Raw genomic sequence first — 19,884 nt, 5'->3', positions numbered from 1 at the left:
GCAATCAAGTCTTCTACTTTACTATTCTATTCTATTCTATTCAGGTAACAATCAATCCATTTCATCAACCATTTTAGTTTTCCCCAAATATACCATATAATTGCTTCGATTTAGGTTTCAAATTCTAAATCTCCCAAATTTATTATTATTATTAGCATATTAAATTGTGTATGACGATGATGACGATGATGCAGATTAATCCGGATATCCGAATTTGAACACCACTATTAATACCTACGTGTTGTTTCAGAAACCCTAGCTGCATTTGAATAGGATGTCATCCGATGAATCCGACTCCGACACCGACACGGAATTCCAACAAGACATGGAGGCTTTTAAAAGAGCTATGTGTTGTGTCGATGGTGACAGTGAGCTCCCCAAATCACCTGTCGATAGCACGTCTGACGACGACGATGATGATGATGAAGACTTAGAGCTGCTGCATAGTCTTGAACAGCGCTTTTCTGTTCCCACCAACAACAGTAGCTCTGTACCATTAGAAGCCACACTACTTTCTGATGAGTCTGATGATTTTGAAACTCTCCATGCCATTCAAAGGCGCTTCGCGCAGTACGACGGTAAAAATCGCTTTCAGTTTTCTCACATTCGTTTTGTTTTAAACTAATCTCTTAATATATTGATAATAGCAGGTGTGTTTTTTTTAAATCTTGTATAAATGTTAGTTTTTTGAAGTTAAATGAAACATATGTGAATCTTGATTGTTATTTAGTGATGAAGTATAGTGAAGAAAAAAGTTCACTAAATAGTAACCAAGTTTCTTAATTAAAGTCAAATTGGAAAAAAATATCACTAAACAGTAAGGAAGATTCATATATGTTTTGTTTACTTTTAGAACGTGATTTCAAATGCTGTATCTTGTTTAGCTTTATAACTTGTGAATTGATGTTTGAAGCAGATAGCATGAAAACCAGCACGGAGAGTTCTGCCCAGAGATTAGAGCAGGTTGGTGAACCTAATAACATAGACTTGGGAAAGGAATCTTCCCCTAATTTTTTTGTAGCAAGAAATAATAACGGAAGAGGCTTTCCAGATTGTGTAGATGGAAGATCCACCAATCAGAATTTGGATATTGCAAATAATAATGCAAATGCCAGTGAACTTGATGGTGGTTTTCAACGTTCTGCACGGGCATTTGTTGAAGCTATTAAGAAGAACAGAATATGCCAAAAGTTATTGCGTGATAAGTTAGCTAAAATTCAAGCCAAAATGGAAGAGAATAGAAAATTAAGAGAACGTGTTAAGATAATGAAAGACTTTCAGACGGCTTGTAGAAAAAGAACAGGCAGAGCATTGTCTCAGAAAAAAGATGCTCGTATTCAGCTTATTTCTGTTCCTAAGAATAACAAGAGAAGCAATGCTTCAAAGGTTAGTTTTCTTACCATTGAAAAACTTGATGATAATTTCTTTATGTTTATATCTATTAGATTTCTAGAGTGCCCATTAGCAGCATATGTTATTGATACGTTGTACTTGAAACTTAAACTTCGAAATTGTTTATGGGTTCATTTTAAATGTATGCTAAATACTGAAGATCTTTGGAATATATGATTGGGTTTAAGTGGTTCTCACAAGACCTACCCACGCACGATTTCTTATACTTGATTGTTTATTGCATGAAATCATTATAGATTACTTTTAGTGTGCAGAATAAACTGGACAGTGAGTACCAAAAATAAGCATGTAAATACTAACATGCTAAGTTTTCCATGATATTTGTAGTGCTAGTGATTAGTGAAAACTGGCATTTTAAATTTGATATCAGAATGCAAAGTTTTCCATCTTATTCCCAATGCCTAGCTTATTGTGCTCTATTTAATTCTTAATTGAAAATCTAACCATTTCTTGAATCTTGAAGTAGAAATCTGATTTGGGAATGTTTCTTTTGGTTGCTTGATATTACTTGTGAGGAAACTCTCTGATGGGAATGAGCTATGATGGAAAAGTAATAGTGTAATACATATGTATTCTTAAGGGGGTAAATGGGAAATTAATACAAAGGGCTAAAGTGTAAGATAAGGGTAGTATAAGTAATAGAGGATAAGGCTTGTCAGGGTTAGGCGTGAGTTTGTGAGATATGTTAGGCTCCTACGTGATGTACGGAAAGGGCATAGCCCTGGTTTATCTTTTGTAATCGTTCCTACCATTTATCAATATTAAGTTTTCTGATTGTTCTTCATTTATCCTTCTTTGTATTTGATCAACAACACATTAGACCTTATCAAATTCCTATCACTCTCTAATCCTTTTGAAGCAGTTTTTGCTAGGTATTTTTTAATATCTGGTTATATTTGTTAGTTATCGAGTTAATTTAGTCTTCTTTATGGTCTTTTTCTCAAAGTCAAGATTAGGTTTTCATTTCTTTCTGCGTGATATAAAATAGTTTTGTTATCAATGAAGTCTTGAATGATATTCACTAAATTATTCTTGGCTGTAACTGTTCTTGTTATTTTTGTTTTTTTTAAGTTTTACACTTGTGGAATTGCAGATTAAGGAGAAAAATAGCCAAGCAATTAATCAAGGTCCTGCTGAAAATTCCCATGTTGTGCACTATAGAGATGCAGTGTCTAAGTATCCATTCTCTTTGACTAGAGAACCCTGGTCTAAAGAAGAGAAGAAAAAACTATTGAAGGGAATCAAACAACAGTTTCAGAAAATGTTAATGGATAACATCAGTTTTCTTAGGTATGCTTTACTCATACTATCATGTTATTACTTATGAGTAGTATTCTTCATTATTATTTACGTGTTATACATAGGAGTTTTTTATTTGGAAGATATAACCTATGAGTAATGACTGAGTAATCTTCTCATGAGTGCGTCTTGCGACTTTGACTACCCAGATATTAATCGTGTTTCATGTTAATTTATCAGGAAGTATTTATTTGATAGTTTTTATGTGAAGTGATGCATTTGATTATTAAAACACATTTTTTAATCCTTTCGTCTATTTTTTATGGAGTTAAATACTAAACTAACAGACTGCCCTTGCGGAAGATTTCACCGGAACCATAGGCTGGTAATACATAACTTATTCTTTCTGTTTTCTTTCTAAATAACAAAGTCTCGTAATTCTTCATTATCACAAAATAAGGGATATAATAAATGCCTATGCTATTTGTACCTAGGTGGTATTTAGATTCAGGTCTATTTTGGTTATAAAGCTTCATAAGTTGTATCTAGAGTATTATTGCATTTATTTACTTTATTATCATATTTTTTTAGAATTGTTTAAATTTAACAAATCAAATGTATCATCTATAATTAATCTATTAGATTACCAACAAAAGGTGCCCTAGTGTATTGATCATATGCATCTTTTCTTTAAAAACACAAATGCACATTAACCGCCAAAGATATCATCATATAGCTGGTTAACAATTAAAATTAAAAGATAGTTTTGTGGTATTGTCGCTTTTCTGTTTCAATATCATCACATTCTTGGTTAATTTACACTTTTATGAAATTGTGAAGAAAGTTTCTTATGTATGCATGACAGGGGTGAAGATGCAGATTCTTCTAGTTATGTAAGCATGGTTGCGCAAATTAAAGATCATAAAATAACACGCGAAGATATCAAGTCATTTGTTAAAGATGTTAGATGGAATGAACTGGCTTCTATGTATTTCACTGGCCGAGCCGGTCCTGAATGTGAATCAAGGTAACTGTTTTTCTTGCTTTTAGTTAATGCAAAACCAGTATTTGTTATCCTTTGATTTATTATTATTTTTTTTATATTAATTGTTAATTGATTCAGATGGAGGAACTGTGAGGACCCTTCAATTAATCACGGGCCGTGGACCGTCAATGAAGATAAGAAGCTGTTGCATATTGTTTCAAACCGAGGGATTAGTAACTGGATTGAGATTGCTATGGAACTTAATACAAACAGGACACCTTTTCAGTGTTTGTCACGTTTTCAAAGGAGTCTAAACGCATCTATAATAAAAGCCGAGTGGACCTCATCTGAGGATAATGAACTCCGTAGGGCTGTAGCAGAGTATGGTGAGGCTAACTGGCAGCTTGTTGCTTCTACACTCGATGGGCGCACTGGGACCCAGTGTTCTAATAGGTCAGTCGGCATTTCTAAATTCTGGTATAATATTTCTACTTATGAATTGTGATTAGAGGTGACAATGCCATAGTTTAACTTGTTTGTTACTGTGTTCAGATGGAAGAAGTCATTGAACCCTTTAAGGAAAAAAGTTGGGAAGTGGGTCCCAGACGAGGACAAACGTCTGAAAATTGCTGTGAGGCTATTTGGGGGCAAAAATTATCATAAAATAGCCAAGTGTGTGCCTGGTCGGACACAAATACAATGCCGAGAAAGGTATTTTTTAGATCAAACTATAGTTTATAACATGTTTGTCTAACGTAACACTACACAAAGTTTTGGTTGTGTGACAGATGGGTCAATTGCTTAGATCCTTGTCTTAATATGAAGGAGTGGACTGAAGAAGAGGATTTGAAATTGAAAAAAGCACTTGAGGAACATGAATATTGCTGGTCAAAGATAGCTGCATGTATTCCTCCTCGCACTGATAATCAATGTCGCAGGTACTACAACAACATCATTGAACGGGTTCATTTCTAAAATGTTTTTACGTTTATGTATGTTAATTTCTTTCTGTATGAGCAGGAGATGGATGGTGCTGTTTCCAGAAGAAGTTCGTATGCTGAAAGTAGCCAGAACCATGAAAAAGGCTGCTTTGATATCTAATTTTGTAGACCGAGAAGGCGAGCGCCCTGATTTGACTGTCAAAGATTTTGTCCCACTTTTGCAAATTGAGTCAGATCATAAAGACAACGAAGATCAAACAATCTCAAACAAGAAAAAGCAAAGGTATGTCTTTCAACTGCCTGTACTCGTATACAGGTCGGGCATTATGTGTTATGTTTTTTTTTGGGCAAACTGTCAAGCTAAGTTACTTATTTGCAGAACTGTTAAGAGATCTAGGACGGCTAGAAAGGGCAGCTGTACTGATGAAGATGATGTGGCAGAGAATTATGGTGATGCTGATGATGTGGGACCCACATCATTTGACGGGGACAATTTGGAGACTACAAAGAGGTATCGTGCCATTTATATTCAGTTTTCTTGGATAAACTTTCGAGCTAATTTACTTGTTTGTCTTTATATATCTATATATATTGGTTCAAAAGTTTCTCCTAGTGGAAAATATTGTTGATTATGTATGTTTTCTTCATATTGCAGAACTGTTCTTAAAAGGAGATCTAGGAGGGCTAAAAAGGTTACTTGTACCGGAAAAGAACTCAAGTTGATTGATGAAGATGACGTGGCAGAGAATAATGGTCATGCTGAGAACACAAACAATGATGTAGGACCCACATCATTTGACGGGGACAATTTGGAGACTACAAAGAGGTATCATGCCATTTATATTTTCAGTTTCTTGGACTAACTTTCGAGCTAATTTACTTATTTGTCTTTGTATCATTATCACAAGTCTTTATATCTATATCGGTTCAAAAGTTTCTCCTGGTGGAAAATATTGTTGCTTATGAACTTTTTCTTCGTATTGCAGAACTGTTCTCAAAAGGAGATCTAGGAGGGCTAAAAAGGTTACTTGTACCGGAAAGGAACTCAAGTTGATTGATGAAGATGACGTGGCAGAGAATAATGGTTATGTTGAGAACACAGACAATGATGTAGGACTCACATCATTTGACGGGGATAATTCTAAGACTAGAAAGAGGTACAATATAACTAAAACAAACCCATGTAATTCTAAGACGGGGTGTATATCTATTGTATGTGTATATTGGTTCAAAAGATTCTACTTGAAGTTATTATTGATGATGAACTATTTACTCGTAATGCAGAACTGTTCTTAAAAAGAGATCTAGTAGGGCTAAAAAGGTTACTCGTACTGTAAATGTTCACAAGTCTAGCAATGAAGATGACGTGGCAGAAAGTAATGGTCATGTTGACATCGCAAACAATGACGCAGGACCCAGATCCTTGGATGTGGTGGAGACTCAAAAGAAAGCCACTGGGAAGCCAAAGGGAAATGAAAGGTATGATTCCAATAATTTGGTTAAAGCTGTAAAATTGACTCCTTGTTTGTGTTCTTGTATAATTTTAACTTTTTTCGTTTACATGCAGGGATGCTCCTAAAATTAGATCTAGGAGGGCTAGACAGGTTACTCATACCGAGAAAGTGCTGAGATTAATGGATGCAGAGGACAATGACGGTGACAATAATAATGCTGAAGAAAACAGAGCGGTTGTCGGGGATGGTGATTGCGAGTTTGAGAGCAGGAAGCGGAAAAGGTACGGTTTCAGTTTTTTTTTGGTGTGATTTATATGAATGAACGAATAAATGGTATAATAATTTTGTTATGGATTTTGCAGAGATGACGGTGGAGATAGTGAAATTGAAAGAAGGGGAGGAGCAGTAGAACTTAAAGTGTATTTTAGAAGGAAGATTAGAAAGCCCAGGGATGATGAAACTTGTAATAGGAAAATAGTTGTAGTAGAAATGGAAGGTGAAGAAACGCTTGGTCGCGTTTTGACCAGGTTAAAGAACCTTAAGAGAAAGAGGAAGGAATGAATGAATTTGGACTAGAGCTTTTTGAGAAAGTACTCAAGGTGATTCTAACACGTTTGGGTTGAAATGCTATTTGGTCAAAAAAGAAAGAAAGATAAACAAGCTTTGTATCACCTTCATTTTATTATTGATTTTGATAAATTTATTTAGTCGTGGTTAAACTAATTAATGTTAACTAATATATGGAACTGTTAGGGGTAATACTTACTGTTTTATTAAGGAGCTAGAAACATGATACATCTTTTTTTGTGAATACGGAACAAGGTAATAACATCTGGACCATTTTTCTCTGTCTTGAGTTAAAATAGAGGATATTTTCAAGACCGTGTGTTGTGGATGGAGAAATGACGTCCTCATCTTTAGATGAGTGCATTGGATTGCAACTGATGTTTAAGAATGCCCCCCCTGCACGTGTTTAGTATGGTGGCGGTCTCAAGTTTAAAGAGAAGATAGTTTTAAGACCGTGTGTTGGATATGGAGAAATGACGTCCTCACCTCTTTACATGAATGCACTGGATTGCAACTGATGTTTAAGAATCCCCCCCCCCCCCTTCCCCCAACCGGTTAGTATGGTGGCGGAAAAAGGGGCTCTGCCCTATTTTGGCTGTTAAATGGTGATGCTGTGAACATGAATGGCACCCCGTTGGGCAACCACAACACCCAATCTAACTAAGAATTGAAATGCTGGTAATTAGAAACCATGGGCTACAAAAAAAAAATTCAAGTTAATGAACAATTCAAGAGTGCTGTAGATCTTTCACTAAATTACTAGTATTTTTAAGTTCTAAAAAATTCAAGAGTGCTGTAGATCTTTCTTAAATTTTGATTCATTGAACAATTCAAGTTAATGATTTGATGACTATATGAATCAAATCACGTGTGCAGTTTATGAATCATGGTTTGATAGCATTATCAACTTTTGAATCAGATTGGAATTATTAATTTATGAATGAGCAAATGAACAAATCAACTGCTTGATATTGAGAGTAAAAATTGATGTATATGAGAAACAACAGTCAGCATGGGTGAAAACCCACCGACCAATAAACCAGTGAATCAGGTGAGCTAATTAAGTTCAATGATTCATCTGGTTTTAGAAAACTATGAATACCATAAAAAAGAAAAGGCTTTGAAACTTTATGATTAAACACATTCATCATTTTAGAAAGTTTTTGCTTTGAGAAAACATCTGCCTAATTTTATTGAAACAAAAATGGATGTAATTTATATAAATTTATTTGTATTTTCATTATCTTGTATTTACCCTACTTTTAATATCACAAATGAAAGTAGTGGGGGTCTACTTTGTTAACACTTAACAGAAAAGCTTGAATGTTGTTTCATTATTGGCTACTAGTTTAATTTATTCTTTTAAAAGTGTTTTTTTTTGGACACTTAGATGTTGAAGAGGCCAAGTAAATATGTACTTATTAGTTCAATGATAAGAGACCAAAGTTAAATCAAAATTTCTTGTTGGTTATTTTAGTGTTATTGGATTAACTTGTTGATCAAGTAAATAACGTTGGAGATTAAACGAGTTAGGTGACGCGGGAGTGCGGGCTCGTTTAACAATAATGTTATTTAGCTTTGTTACTTGGTTCAAGTAATTATCTACTTGGGCTTCATTATAATGATAAGTGGGTCTCTAATTGAATATTTGGGCTTATGTGGGATAAGGGAAAATAGGAATCGATATATATATGTCGATGGTTTCATTCTCTGGAATTCACTCACTTGATCGATCGAATAGATTGAACAGAGAGAACGATGGTTACAGGGTTCTCTAGTTCTTCATCCATATACAAGAAACAATAAATTCAATTCCATGAACAGTTCTCTGTCTTATCTGATAAATCATTGTGTGTAACCCACAAATAGGTTTATCTGATAGTGATTACACGATTCAGAGATTAATCCATGCAATTGTTCAAGAAACCAAGATTGAAATCAAGATTACAGGTTTGCAATGATCGAATTAATCATCCAGGTACGCAATTTTATACAACATTTCTTCTTCAATTATATATCTATAGATTGTTTACAATTGGACATTCATTCGGTATCTAATTATCTAAAGTTTGCCAATATCTATTCATGTTGACAAAGATTGTTTTAAACCTTATTTTGTGTAGACATATTTGATGTAAGATCGTTTGGATCAAGGGATTCCAAGCAATGCACGAACAAACGGTCCACTTAAAGGATGATAGTATGTTAATGTTCACGGCCAACACTTGGATCCTTGCACGTTGTTAGAGTACAAGGCATCCGATAAACAAATGCATATCAGTAATGTCTCAAAACTCTGAATGGCACGCAAGAAATGTCACACCTAGGGTTTGACGGCTAGTGTCACGTGCCACCAATATATATTTGCCTATATATCGAGTAACATTGTATATTTCAAATGATAAGACTTGTAAACAACCATTTGAAATAAGAAAACATCTTTCATACCCGTAGCCGTAGGTCTACTGATTATTGAAGCTTTCAATCTACCATTGCTTTTTATTTGTTGCAATGACAACTATTAATAGATTTTCCTTCAATGAAGCTTATGAATGTGATGATTTATAAATGATTGTTGCATTTGATAACATTATCACTTTTATAGACATGAAGTAACTAAACATGAGAGAAGTAGGATTGTATTTCTAAACGGTGTGGTTCATTATTGACTTTTTATTATTTACATACATTCCCGAAGCATTATATTACTTGGTATAGATTTAATAACAATATTTTTGTTATCGGTTAAATACTTAATTAATTAAATAAATATAACAAAAACAAAATAAATATCGTAACGAACCTTATTTAACTAAAATTTTTAATATCTAAAAATAGATTTTAACAACTTGTCAAGGTATTATATTTAAATTAAATTTTATGTTTTCAATAAATATTTATATATTTCGGTATTTTTATTAATTTCTGTTGTTACTTACTACACATAAAGTGTTGAGATGCCAACAGCAGCTGTCAAGCTACCGCCAACCTTATCATCAAGACTATTCTCACTTTAGTTTAATTATATAACCAACATTAACGCCTCATTTTTGTTTAATTATATTATATTAGTTATTATATATTATATATTTATTAGGTGTAGCTATCTATAAAGCAATATTTTCATTAGTCGATTAAGCCGTCTTATTGGTATGTAAATTGTACTGGTTTTAATAACCAGATAACGTAATAATTAATAAATAAAAGCAAATATATAATGATGGGTCGTACTGATTTTAGTAATTGGATATATAATGTAATAAAATTATATATAATTAATTTTAAACAGAATATTGGTTTATGTATGAAATTACTATATATATAGTTTGATCTAAATTTCTGATGTTAATAAAATATGAAATTACAATGCATTAATAATTAAAATTATATAAATGTCAACTAAACACCCTTTATTAAAAAAAGATAAAATATTGTATTTTAATACATGGATGGAGTTGGATGGAAATGGGAAAGGCATGCAGTTAGCCAACTCATCTTGATTTTACAACAATTTATTGATACCGACTGCTTCACCACTCACTCACTCCATGTGTGTGTTAAGAATGACACAAACCATGTGTTTATTTCCTTTTTATTATTAGTTCTACACTCAAATAACAATCAATACCTACCTCTAATGGTACATTTTACACTTGCAAACACGTTAGTTAATACAACATCTATAACAAAAACACAACAAAAGTAATTAACCACAACTTTCGGTTACAATGCCGGTAATGCCAAACCCTAGTCATACGGTTCTCATGTCATGTCGTCTCTCCCTTTCTTTGTTTTAAACACACACAATAGTCGTTTAATTTTCAATTAAATGTTTGTTTTATAAAAGACTGAATAATGACAACCTCAACCAGCTCACGTCAAACTATCTTAAGCTTGTCACGTGAGAGGTAAATTGAATTTACCCTGCTTTCGATCAAACACATCCTACAACATATAGAGAAATATTTAATAAATCATATTCTTCACTAATAGGATTGAAGATTGAACCTTAAGCTACTCCTCAAAACACTGAATCTGTGTCACGTCTCAAATCCCTCATTTATGAAATCAACTCAACTATTCAAGACATGTGACACATGAAGTTCCTTATATCTTACTCCACTCGAGTAAAAATAAAGGCACAAAAAGATGACCGAAAACAAGAAATGGATTACTTTTCTTGTGATGACCAATGCATTTGTAACTCAAGTTTCAAAAACAAAACAAGAGTTAGAAAGGTAGTAGAGTAAGTGGTCACGTAATTGTCATATGTATTTTTGTTAAAACAAAAGATATAAGTATATATACGATTATCACAATTCCCTACTTTTGTCATGCATTAAGCACATGATATACAATAATGCAAAACCAATCTTAAGTATGAATTGTTAAAACCATATAAACGCGCATACATATTCCTTTAAATATGATAAATAACACAATTATATAATTAGCTGCATAATCGCTCTTTTCTCCCTCATATTATACCTACAAAAGTGCTACGTACACGTAGTTATACGGCTCTTATGATTTTTTTACTTAAAATTGGTTTATGCATTAAACATATGAAAAGGGTAAAGTTGTAAAAATACATGATTTATTTATTATTTTAATGAAAAAAAGAAATAAAAATGGGAAAAGGAAAATGAAAAAGAAAGATGCCCATGTATTAGTCACAATATCACTCACTTTTCGTGAATGATAGGCAAGGCAACCCATGAAATGCATCATATCAACTGTTTAACACTAACCACTTACTCAAAAGTATTTCACACTCACTACACTAGCAAGCTTCACACTACTTCTATTTAACTCCAACTAAGCCATCATTCCGGTTACACTTACGTACACATAATATTATTCCACCTTATCTAACTCCTCACATGATCATCATTATAATTAACATCCATTCATCCATAACAACAACAAGCCACTTTAGATCTAACAAAACCTAATTGGATATACAATTCAGAAAACATTATAATTAATTAAATAAGAAGAATCGGTTTTGATTGATTAATTATCAATCATCATCATCGTACTCAGTATATCCCACCAATAGCAATACTATGGTAGGGTCTGAGGAGGGTAAGATGTAGACAACCTTACCTCTACCCCATAGGGATAGAGAGGCTGCTTCCGATGAGACCCCCGGCTCGATAGTAGTTTTGCATCAAGCCTTGGACATAAGGCACATAGCACTCAATCATCGGGACACCGGCTGATTGATGCATGTGCCCTTGTCTTTCGGCTATCAACGCCACCACATGATGCCTGATTAACCTTCCTCCACTTTTAACGTTATTTTCACGAGATTAGTAAAATAACGTCAAAATTAGTGCAATTTTACTTTTGCCCACCCGAGAGTTTACACATATATACATTATATGCGTGCACCGCCAGCAGGGCATTGATTAATTATCAATGAATAATAATAATTATTATAATAATAATTGCATAGTAATAACAATTGATGAAGTAATATTTCACATTAATCTGAGGACCTGTTCAGGCTTTCAGTAATGGCAATCTACAAAAGCCGGAGCAGAAAACACCATACGCTGCTGCTGTTGTTGCGAAAAGTGGTCTTCAACGACCTCCGGTGGCGGAAAGTTAAGATCCAACGATAACATATTACTCGGAGACTTTTCGGTTATTTGATCAGCAGTGGTGTCATCAGTAGTTGTTGAGATTCCGGTTGTTCGGTTACCGGTATGCGGAATCGGCCGGTGCTTTGTCATATGTCCGCCGAGTGCTTGACCGGATAAAAACTCCGATCCGCATATCAAACATTCATGAACCTTTCCTCCTCCTTTGGTGGTGGTGTTGTTGTGGTTGATCATCATATTTGTACCGTTTTGGACGTTATTAGTATTATTGATAATACTTGCCTTGTTTTCTTCGTCAACTTCAACGTCGTTATCTTCTTCAATATACTCCATCAATGGCGGTTGAGGTTGAGTAATAATAATATTATTATTAGTATTATTATTATTATAGTTAACCGAACTGGATATCTTCTCATCCACATTAACCTTAGGCTTCTTGTGACTGGCTCGGTGTCCGCCTAACGCTTGAAACGACGGAAACGTACGGTTACACGTTTTACACTCGTAAGCGTATAAACCGGATTTAACGCCGTTAATCTCCGTCAACCTCCGGCAGCTTAGCTTCTCCGTTTTCTGACCGGAATATTTCTCTTCCGTCACCGGAGACACACTCCGCGCTAACATAATCAAACAATTGGCCATATCTTCATCTTCCTTCGTTGACACCAGCTTCGCTTCATCAAAACTATCAATGAAACAGTCACCGCCATCGACAAGAGGCGAACTCGGCCTGTGGCGTTTGGTACGCTTGCCTTTGATGATTTGACGAGCTATATCTCGGCTCATGCCTTCAGTGAATTCAGCCATGAATTCCATTTCCATCAATAATAATAATAATAATAATATTGGGGTGTGTGTGTGGGGGGGTAAAGTGGGTGGGAGTGAGAGACAGAGAGAGTGGTGGGTTGGAGGAAAGAGTGAGGGGAGTTGGTTTAATATATACATAGTGAAAGGGTGAAAATTGAAAAAGTAGTGGATTGGAAGAGGAGTGGGTAAAGTGTAATTATTTCTTCAAGTAGTTTGTTGCCAACAATCTTTTTTGCGTTTCCCTTCTTAAATAACTGCCTTTTAACAATTTTTTATACGCGTGGGTTTCACGCGCTTTTTAATGTTCTTCGCGTGCTATTCATCCAATCTCCAACCTCTTTTTTACTTTTTTTTTTTAATTTATTTAGTTACAAGTTACAAGCATGCTTGTTTATCATTTTGGACTTCTATTAAACAAAAAGAAATAATATATATATTATTAATAGTGTTGAGTGTAAATGAATCGAGACGTTACAATCTCATTTGAGTTTAAACAACTTCAGTCTAGTTGAGTTCATTTAATAAAGAAGTTACAACTCAATTTTAATATATCAAATTGAACATGTTTGGGAATATACATAAGCTTATTATTTTTATAAATTTTATATGCTTTAATAATTTATATATTTATTGAAAATTTACAAACCATTTCCAGGTTTTTTTTTTGAAAGGCAAACGAAATCAATTAGAAAAATTAGAAAGTACAACAGAGCTGGCCAAGCAAGCTGCTCGAACAGGAGCAAGATGCATTTTCAGGTTTTTATATACTCAAATACAACTTAAACTTCACTAAATAAACAAAAAAATAATGAAATTGGATGAGAGATGTCTTTTTAGGTTTTTGAAAGTCTTTGTTCAAACTCCGAGTACAAAGTTGATTCAAGAGGACTTTGTTAAGGATTTTTGTCCTTAACTGTGGATAAACATTATCTTAAAAACCTACATGACAGGTGATGTTATTATATAATCACAACTCTTATAGTGTTTGGCAATTGGCTTGATTAGCCTTTTCTAAATAAACTCATACTAAAAAGTTTATTGAACGTGAGAGGTTAGGCATTTATTGTTAGAAATAAGTTTACTAAAGCATTTAAGAAGCTAATTAAAGTAGATTATGAGAAAACTAAATTATTGAAAAACTCTTTCTTGTTATGAACCTATGATAATTACTTATACTTTTGTTTATTTCTTATATTATGTACTTTTATATTTTCGTTTGCATATTACAACTATTTGATCAAGGACAAGGATAGTTATTTTATTTTTAAGTTTTGTGGGTTTTAAAATAAACCTAGTTGTATAAATTGAAACACACCATGTACCATATAATTAAGAATTAAAAATGTTAGACATAGACACTAGTGTAGAAATGAGAATAAAAAAAGTTTGAACTTAAGAACCGTATTAATAAATTGAGCTTTTTCTGTAAGTGTTTTATAAAAAAAACACACGATATTTTAAAGATTATATGTATGTTAGGGACATATAAAGAAGTGCCCAAGGTATTTGATTCACATCATCTAACAAAATAAGCATATCTCATTTTTTACTAAAGAATCCAAAAGTTTGCTAAATTGATAAGAGGTATTTTTAAGATGTTGGAGATGAACCTGATTTCTCTTGGGGATGTCTTTTTGGAGATCCAACCAATTACACAAACAGTCACTTATTCATATTTTGAAGATTCAGGTTTTTGAAACCAGTTTCGTTTAGAGATGCCCTTTGTCAATTTGCTATGGGCACTTTTGAAGATACCGGAGATGAAACCGACGAGAAACACGAAGGGTGCCCCTAATACCCTAACACAATAGCACTCTAATATCATGGCATAAGTAACCGAGTTCTCTCAAAATCTTTCTCTCATCATCAACTTAACCAATCTTGATCGTTGTTGACACTTTCTTTGTTCCCGTTTGACTACAAATCAACGCTAAATATAGGGATGTTATGAAGATTCTTGTATCCTTCTTCTCTAATTTGGTAGCTCTCTTCTCTTTATTTTTATGTTTAGAAACCCTATCATTGGTGCCACTCTAGTTCAAGCCCAAGCGCCATGATCATTCCAATTTCCAAAACAAATACCCAGCGTTGTTCATATTTTGATTGCTTTATAAAGACTATCTTGATTGTTCACAATCGCGATTAAATGACTATGCATTCTTTAATTTTTCTTCACAATGTCAATTGTTTACGCGTGAATATTTTTATCTATTTAGTTCTTTTTTTAAGAAATTAAAGTTAGAAAACTTACTGTGCAAAAATGGCATTTAGCTTGTCTTGGGTACAAATAATTGTATGCAAGTATTATTAATCTAACTACTAATTAATAAGTTTGTGATTTCCTTGGAAAAAGCTTCATAACAAGCCAAAAAATGTTTAAAATTATGAAAACACAAATAAGATATCGATGCGCAAAGTGGTTATTGACTTGATATAAAAATACATTGAAAAACTAGTGGGAACTTGTTATATATGAAGACGTTATTAACCTTGGAATTGTATTCAAGTAAGCAGACATGATACCTAGTAACTTACTAATCTTTACCTTGTGTTTACTCTAATACAAAATTAGTAGACCTAAGTTCAAACGAAGAGGGTATGTATCCGACAAGAAACCATGATATTTTGAAAAAAAACACACCAAAATTTCCGGCAACTATTTCTCAGTTGAAGCTTAGGTGAAGCTTTAGACTCGGTGGTTAGTTTTGACAATCAACAAACTGTTACCGTTGTTTTACCCCTAGTCAACATACGTGTTTTCAGAGTAGGCTCCAGCTTGTTGTAAGGGAATCGTGTAGTTGGGTTAAACATATGATTTCAGCAAATCTGTTTCTACCCTTTCTTTTATATCTTAACATGTCCTTAGAGTAGACTAAATTTTAAGGGAACCGTAACGAACATTTAATCTTAACAAATATGCTTCTATACCTTTTTCTGTTTTTTTTAATTGAATATTTCAATTATAACCCGTATTGTAACTACCTTACGTATTGAATTTGGTTTTCTTTATAATTATAAATGGCAACTAAAAAGAAATTAAGTAATTTGTATATTATACTTAAGTGTTTCTCTACACACCAATGCCTATCAAAAAGTAATTACAAGAGTGAATCACAATTGAAAACTTGAATGCATCGTTGTAATCAATAGTATTTCAAATTAAAGTTGGAAATTTCGGTGCATCGTCGATCTTACGGGTTAGACCCACTATTGTATATTATTATATGACATTGTTGTATAACATTATATACATGGTTATATCCCACACTATTTCATTGTTTTTTTCTTTAGTATAAGATATGAAATTAAAAGAGAATATAATCCTTGACTAGTTGACTTATCATATAGATTAGGCAAATTGGAAATAAATAATCCCAACTTTTGTGTATTGACTGATAATAACTCTAACTTTAAAAATCACTACCAACGGCCCCAATTTTTAACTATTTTTGTCTCAATGGTCCTCCGTTAAAAAACACTTAACACCGTTATGTTTTTTTCCCGAGTTTCAAACCGATGTTTTAGGGCTTTTGATCGGAAAAACAATACGATTCGACTGATGTAAAACTTATCTCGAAACGGTGATTCAAATGACTTGATTTTTGTTAATTGGAAATTTAAACATCCGAATTGAAACATTGTTTCGTCATTTGGATAACAGTTTCGAGATAAGTTTTGCATCCGTCGAATGTATCGTTCTTCCGATCAAAAGCCCTAAAACATTGGTTTGAAACTTGGGGAAAAGCATAACGGTGTTAATTGTTTTTTAGCAGAGAACCATTGAGACAAAAATAGTTGAAATTAGTTGGGACCGCTGATAGTGATTTTTAAAGTTGGAATTATTATCGGCCTATACATAAAAGTTGAGATTATTTATTTCCAGTTTACTTATAGATTAAAAATAATAATATTATTAATATCAATGATAACAATAATATATATAGTTAGCTGAGACTAATAAAACTAGTTAAACCTCTTTTACAAAATAAGACTTATCAACTCAATTTTCAGTTTATATTTAATTTACTACGAGTTATAGTCTTGAGTTCTTGACATTGTCGTGAATAGTTTCTGAAACATGGCATTTCTTTATTATTTTAGGTTTATACGCATGAAATATAATTTAGTGTGACAATATAATTATATTTCATTTGCTAAGAATTAGCTAATAGTATGTATAGAATGAAGTGAGATTTGAATGAACATATAATTAGTAAATAAAAAGCTTTAATTAATAGTTGAACATGAAAATACAAGTTAAAGGTATGCTGTCCCTCATTCACTCCATGTCGTCTTCACCTTAAAGGAAAGTACTTCTCCCTCCTCCGTCTATTATTCTTCTTCTTTTTGCTAAATTTATCCCCAAACAATATAATAAACTTATATTTTAATATGATTAATCTTTCAATTATTAGGTTTATTATTATAAATACTAAAAGATTACAACAACTTTGGGCGGCTTGGTGTACATATAACTAACTCATAAACCAAAGAATTTCATCAATTCGAATATTTTATCTCTTTAACCTAATCGTTCGATCATTATAGTAATTACATATATGAATTATCTTTACCATACATCTATATTTACCATTTATATGGAACGCGTATCAAAATACTAGCCCACCAGCTAAAAATCTCACGGGATATATAACACTTGTAGTGTGCCCTACTTACAAGTTACAACAAACATAATATTGTGTGGTTTGGCATTTGAAACATACCTTTCTAAAAAATCAAAATAAAAAAATTGGCACTTCTCTTAATTAAACAGTTTTACTATATATATTCGCGGTAGTAATTGTGACCCCTAAAATGTATAGTGGAGACAAGACACAAGGCCAAAGGTTTTTGCCATGCTCGGAATTTTAATCTGGTATGGGATTAGTAGCTAGGTATGGGATTATTTATATGAATTAAGATATATTTATATAACAAATTAATAACAACCGTATTCAATATATTATTTTAAGTGAAACCTTATATGAATTAAGAAAATTGTAATACTATTTTTATATTTTAAAGCATACTTAATAATTTGGACTTTTATTTCACTTAAGGTTATAATATATGATGATGTTAGATAGAAGGAAGGTGGGAAGGGAGTAGGGAGTAAGTGTGAAGTTGGGGAGGCTTAATGAGTTAGTTATGTTATGGGTGGTGTAGACTGTGTCCACCATTACAATAATACATTTTACAGGTAACCTTGTCACCATTCTATTGCAATCACGTTTCCACTCTCTTCCTTGCATATATTCTTCTTTATACTTCAAACATATATTATATCTTGTTTCTACAAACTTTACTCCAATATTAAAATTACTTTATGGCCATCTAATTATGTATCAGTTAATGTTTATACCAAATCCGGCCAGTTGATTACATAGTGGATTATTGTAAAATATGATATTGGGTTCATCTAAGAATTGACGGGCTTGTATTTGAACAACTTGATAGAAGCAAATGAGCTCTGAAATTACTCAACCTAGAATGGACATAACTTTTGATCCATAGTTGGTTTGGCAGCAAAGAGCTAATAGTCTAGCAGTATCAAAGCGCGTATTAAAATGTTTCTATCAACTGTTTATGTTCCAATTCCATGGTGGAAAAAATATAGATTTAAGAGTAGGTTTAGGAAGGTGTAAGATAGTCGGTCTAAAAGAAAACTCGTTTGCTCGATTTAGGACCCAAATTCTTTGATCTAGTTTCAACTGTAACATGAATCGGGGATGACTTTGATTTACGTGCTTATTTAGTTATTTAATTTTAATTTCTGCTGTCAATATTTGTTTTCTAAAAATTAACACCAACCAAATTATAATTTTCTTTTAAATTGATAGCTTGAAAAACACATACACACGGTATTATCTACTTTTTCATTAAAGAGTTATCTTTAATATTTTATGCATTCATACTGTGTCAAAATAATAAAAACACTTTTATTTTTCTCATCTCATCTAGTTGTTACTTTTTAACGGGCATTTTTGAAACCTTTTTACAATTTTCTGAATATTGGTCACAGCATTATTTAAGTAATCTTAGTAAAAATAATTAAATCATTTCCGTATTTATTTATTATTTTCCTAATTATATAAATCCAAAAATAAAAAAAAATGCAACGGCTTATTTGAAGTTTGTGTATTGATTAGGGGCTGGTTGTGTATATTTTTTGAGGATAACGATGGTGTGCAACTATGTATGAGTTGTGTGAGCTCACATATTCACTTTATTTATTCTTTTCTTTACTTTTGTTGCTTCCAAATAATTACTTTTGTTGCTTCCAAATAATTAAAGGCAGGAACAAGGGCAACAGATGCAACTTTGGCAGTTGTAAATCAGTTATATCATTTTTTATGTTATACCTGAAGATTATAATATGCAGCATAACAATAGTTGACACACAGTTATAAGTATAGAATAGTAAAAATCATATAATGCATCTCTACATAATCCATGTTAAATAAACTTCAAACTAATTTAACCCTTTTTTTTCTTTCTTTTTTTTGAGGGGGGGAGGGGCGCCTAGTCAGCAAATGGGCAATTTTTATTTCACTAAGTGTAATGATTTATATTACACACACATAATATAATAATATTAACCAAAACACAAACATACGGCATGTATTTGTTGGCCCTCTTATCCCGGGGGAGGTGGTGTTCCTCGCCCAAATCGCCCCTTGTCGTCCATTATTGCCACCCACTACACTCTGTCTTACAACACAAAAACATTGTCATACGATCACTAGTATTTATATTTAAGTTTTAATTATCTTATTCCTTATTCACTACCCAACCCCCACTTGGCCGTACCACCTACAAAAGATCCTACCTCATTTCTCTCCCTCTCTTTTTTTTTAGCTTTTTGGAAA

General features: G+C 32.8%; 2 protein-coding genes across 2 annotated transcripts; one reads left to right on the top strand and one right to left on the bottom strand.

Moving 5' to 3' along the window:
• The first annotated feature begins 274 nt into the window (after window positions 1–274).
• LOC143537090 (uncharacterized) lies at window positions 275–6,593 on the top strand. Its single transcript, XM_077030938.1, has 13 exons — window positions 275–578; window positions 917–1,386; window positions 2,507–2,703; window positions 3,518–3,679; window positions 3,776–4,090; window positions 4,190–4,348; window positions 4,426–4,575; window positions 4,658–4,861; window positions 4,958–5,089; window positions 5,234–5,404; window positions 5,863–6,057; window positions 6,146–6,318; window positions 6,436–6,593. The coding sequence occupies exons 1-13, from the start codon at window positions 275–277 to the stop codon at window positions 6,591–6,593; spliced, it is 2,790 nt and encodes a 929-aa protein (XP_076887053.1).
• Window positions 6,594–12,107: 5,514 nt separating this feature from the next.
• Window positions 12,108–13,030, bottom strand: LOC143537111 (zinc finger protein ZAT5-like). The gene has a single exon (XM_077030950.1). It carries the CDS (start codon window positions 13,028–13,030, stop codon window positions 12,116–12,118), a length of 915 nt encoding a protein of 304 aa, XP_076887065.1. The 3' UTR covers window positions 12,108–12,115.
• Between the last annotated feature and the right edge of the window lie 6,854 nt (window positions 13,031–19,884).

Source organism: Bidens hawaiensis, unplaced genomic scaffold (assembly GCF_021521415.1).
Source record: "Bidens hawaiensis isolate Kalapana, Puna unplaced genomic scaffold, B.hawaiensis_p1.1 tig00011081_1, whole genome shotgun sequence".
Taxonomy (NCBI): Eukaryota; Viridiplantae; Streptophyta; class Magnoliopsida; order Asterales; family Asteraceae; genus Bidens; species Bidens hawaiensis.
Note: the sequence above shows the minus strand (reverse complement) of the source record. Positions and strands in the feature narration are given on the sequence as shown.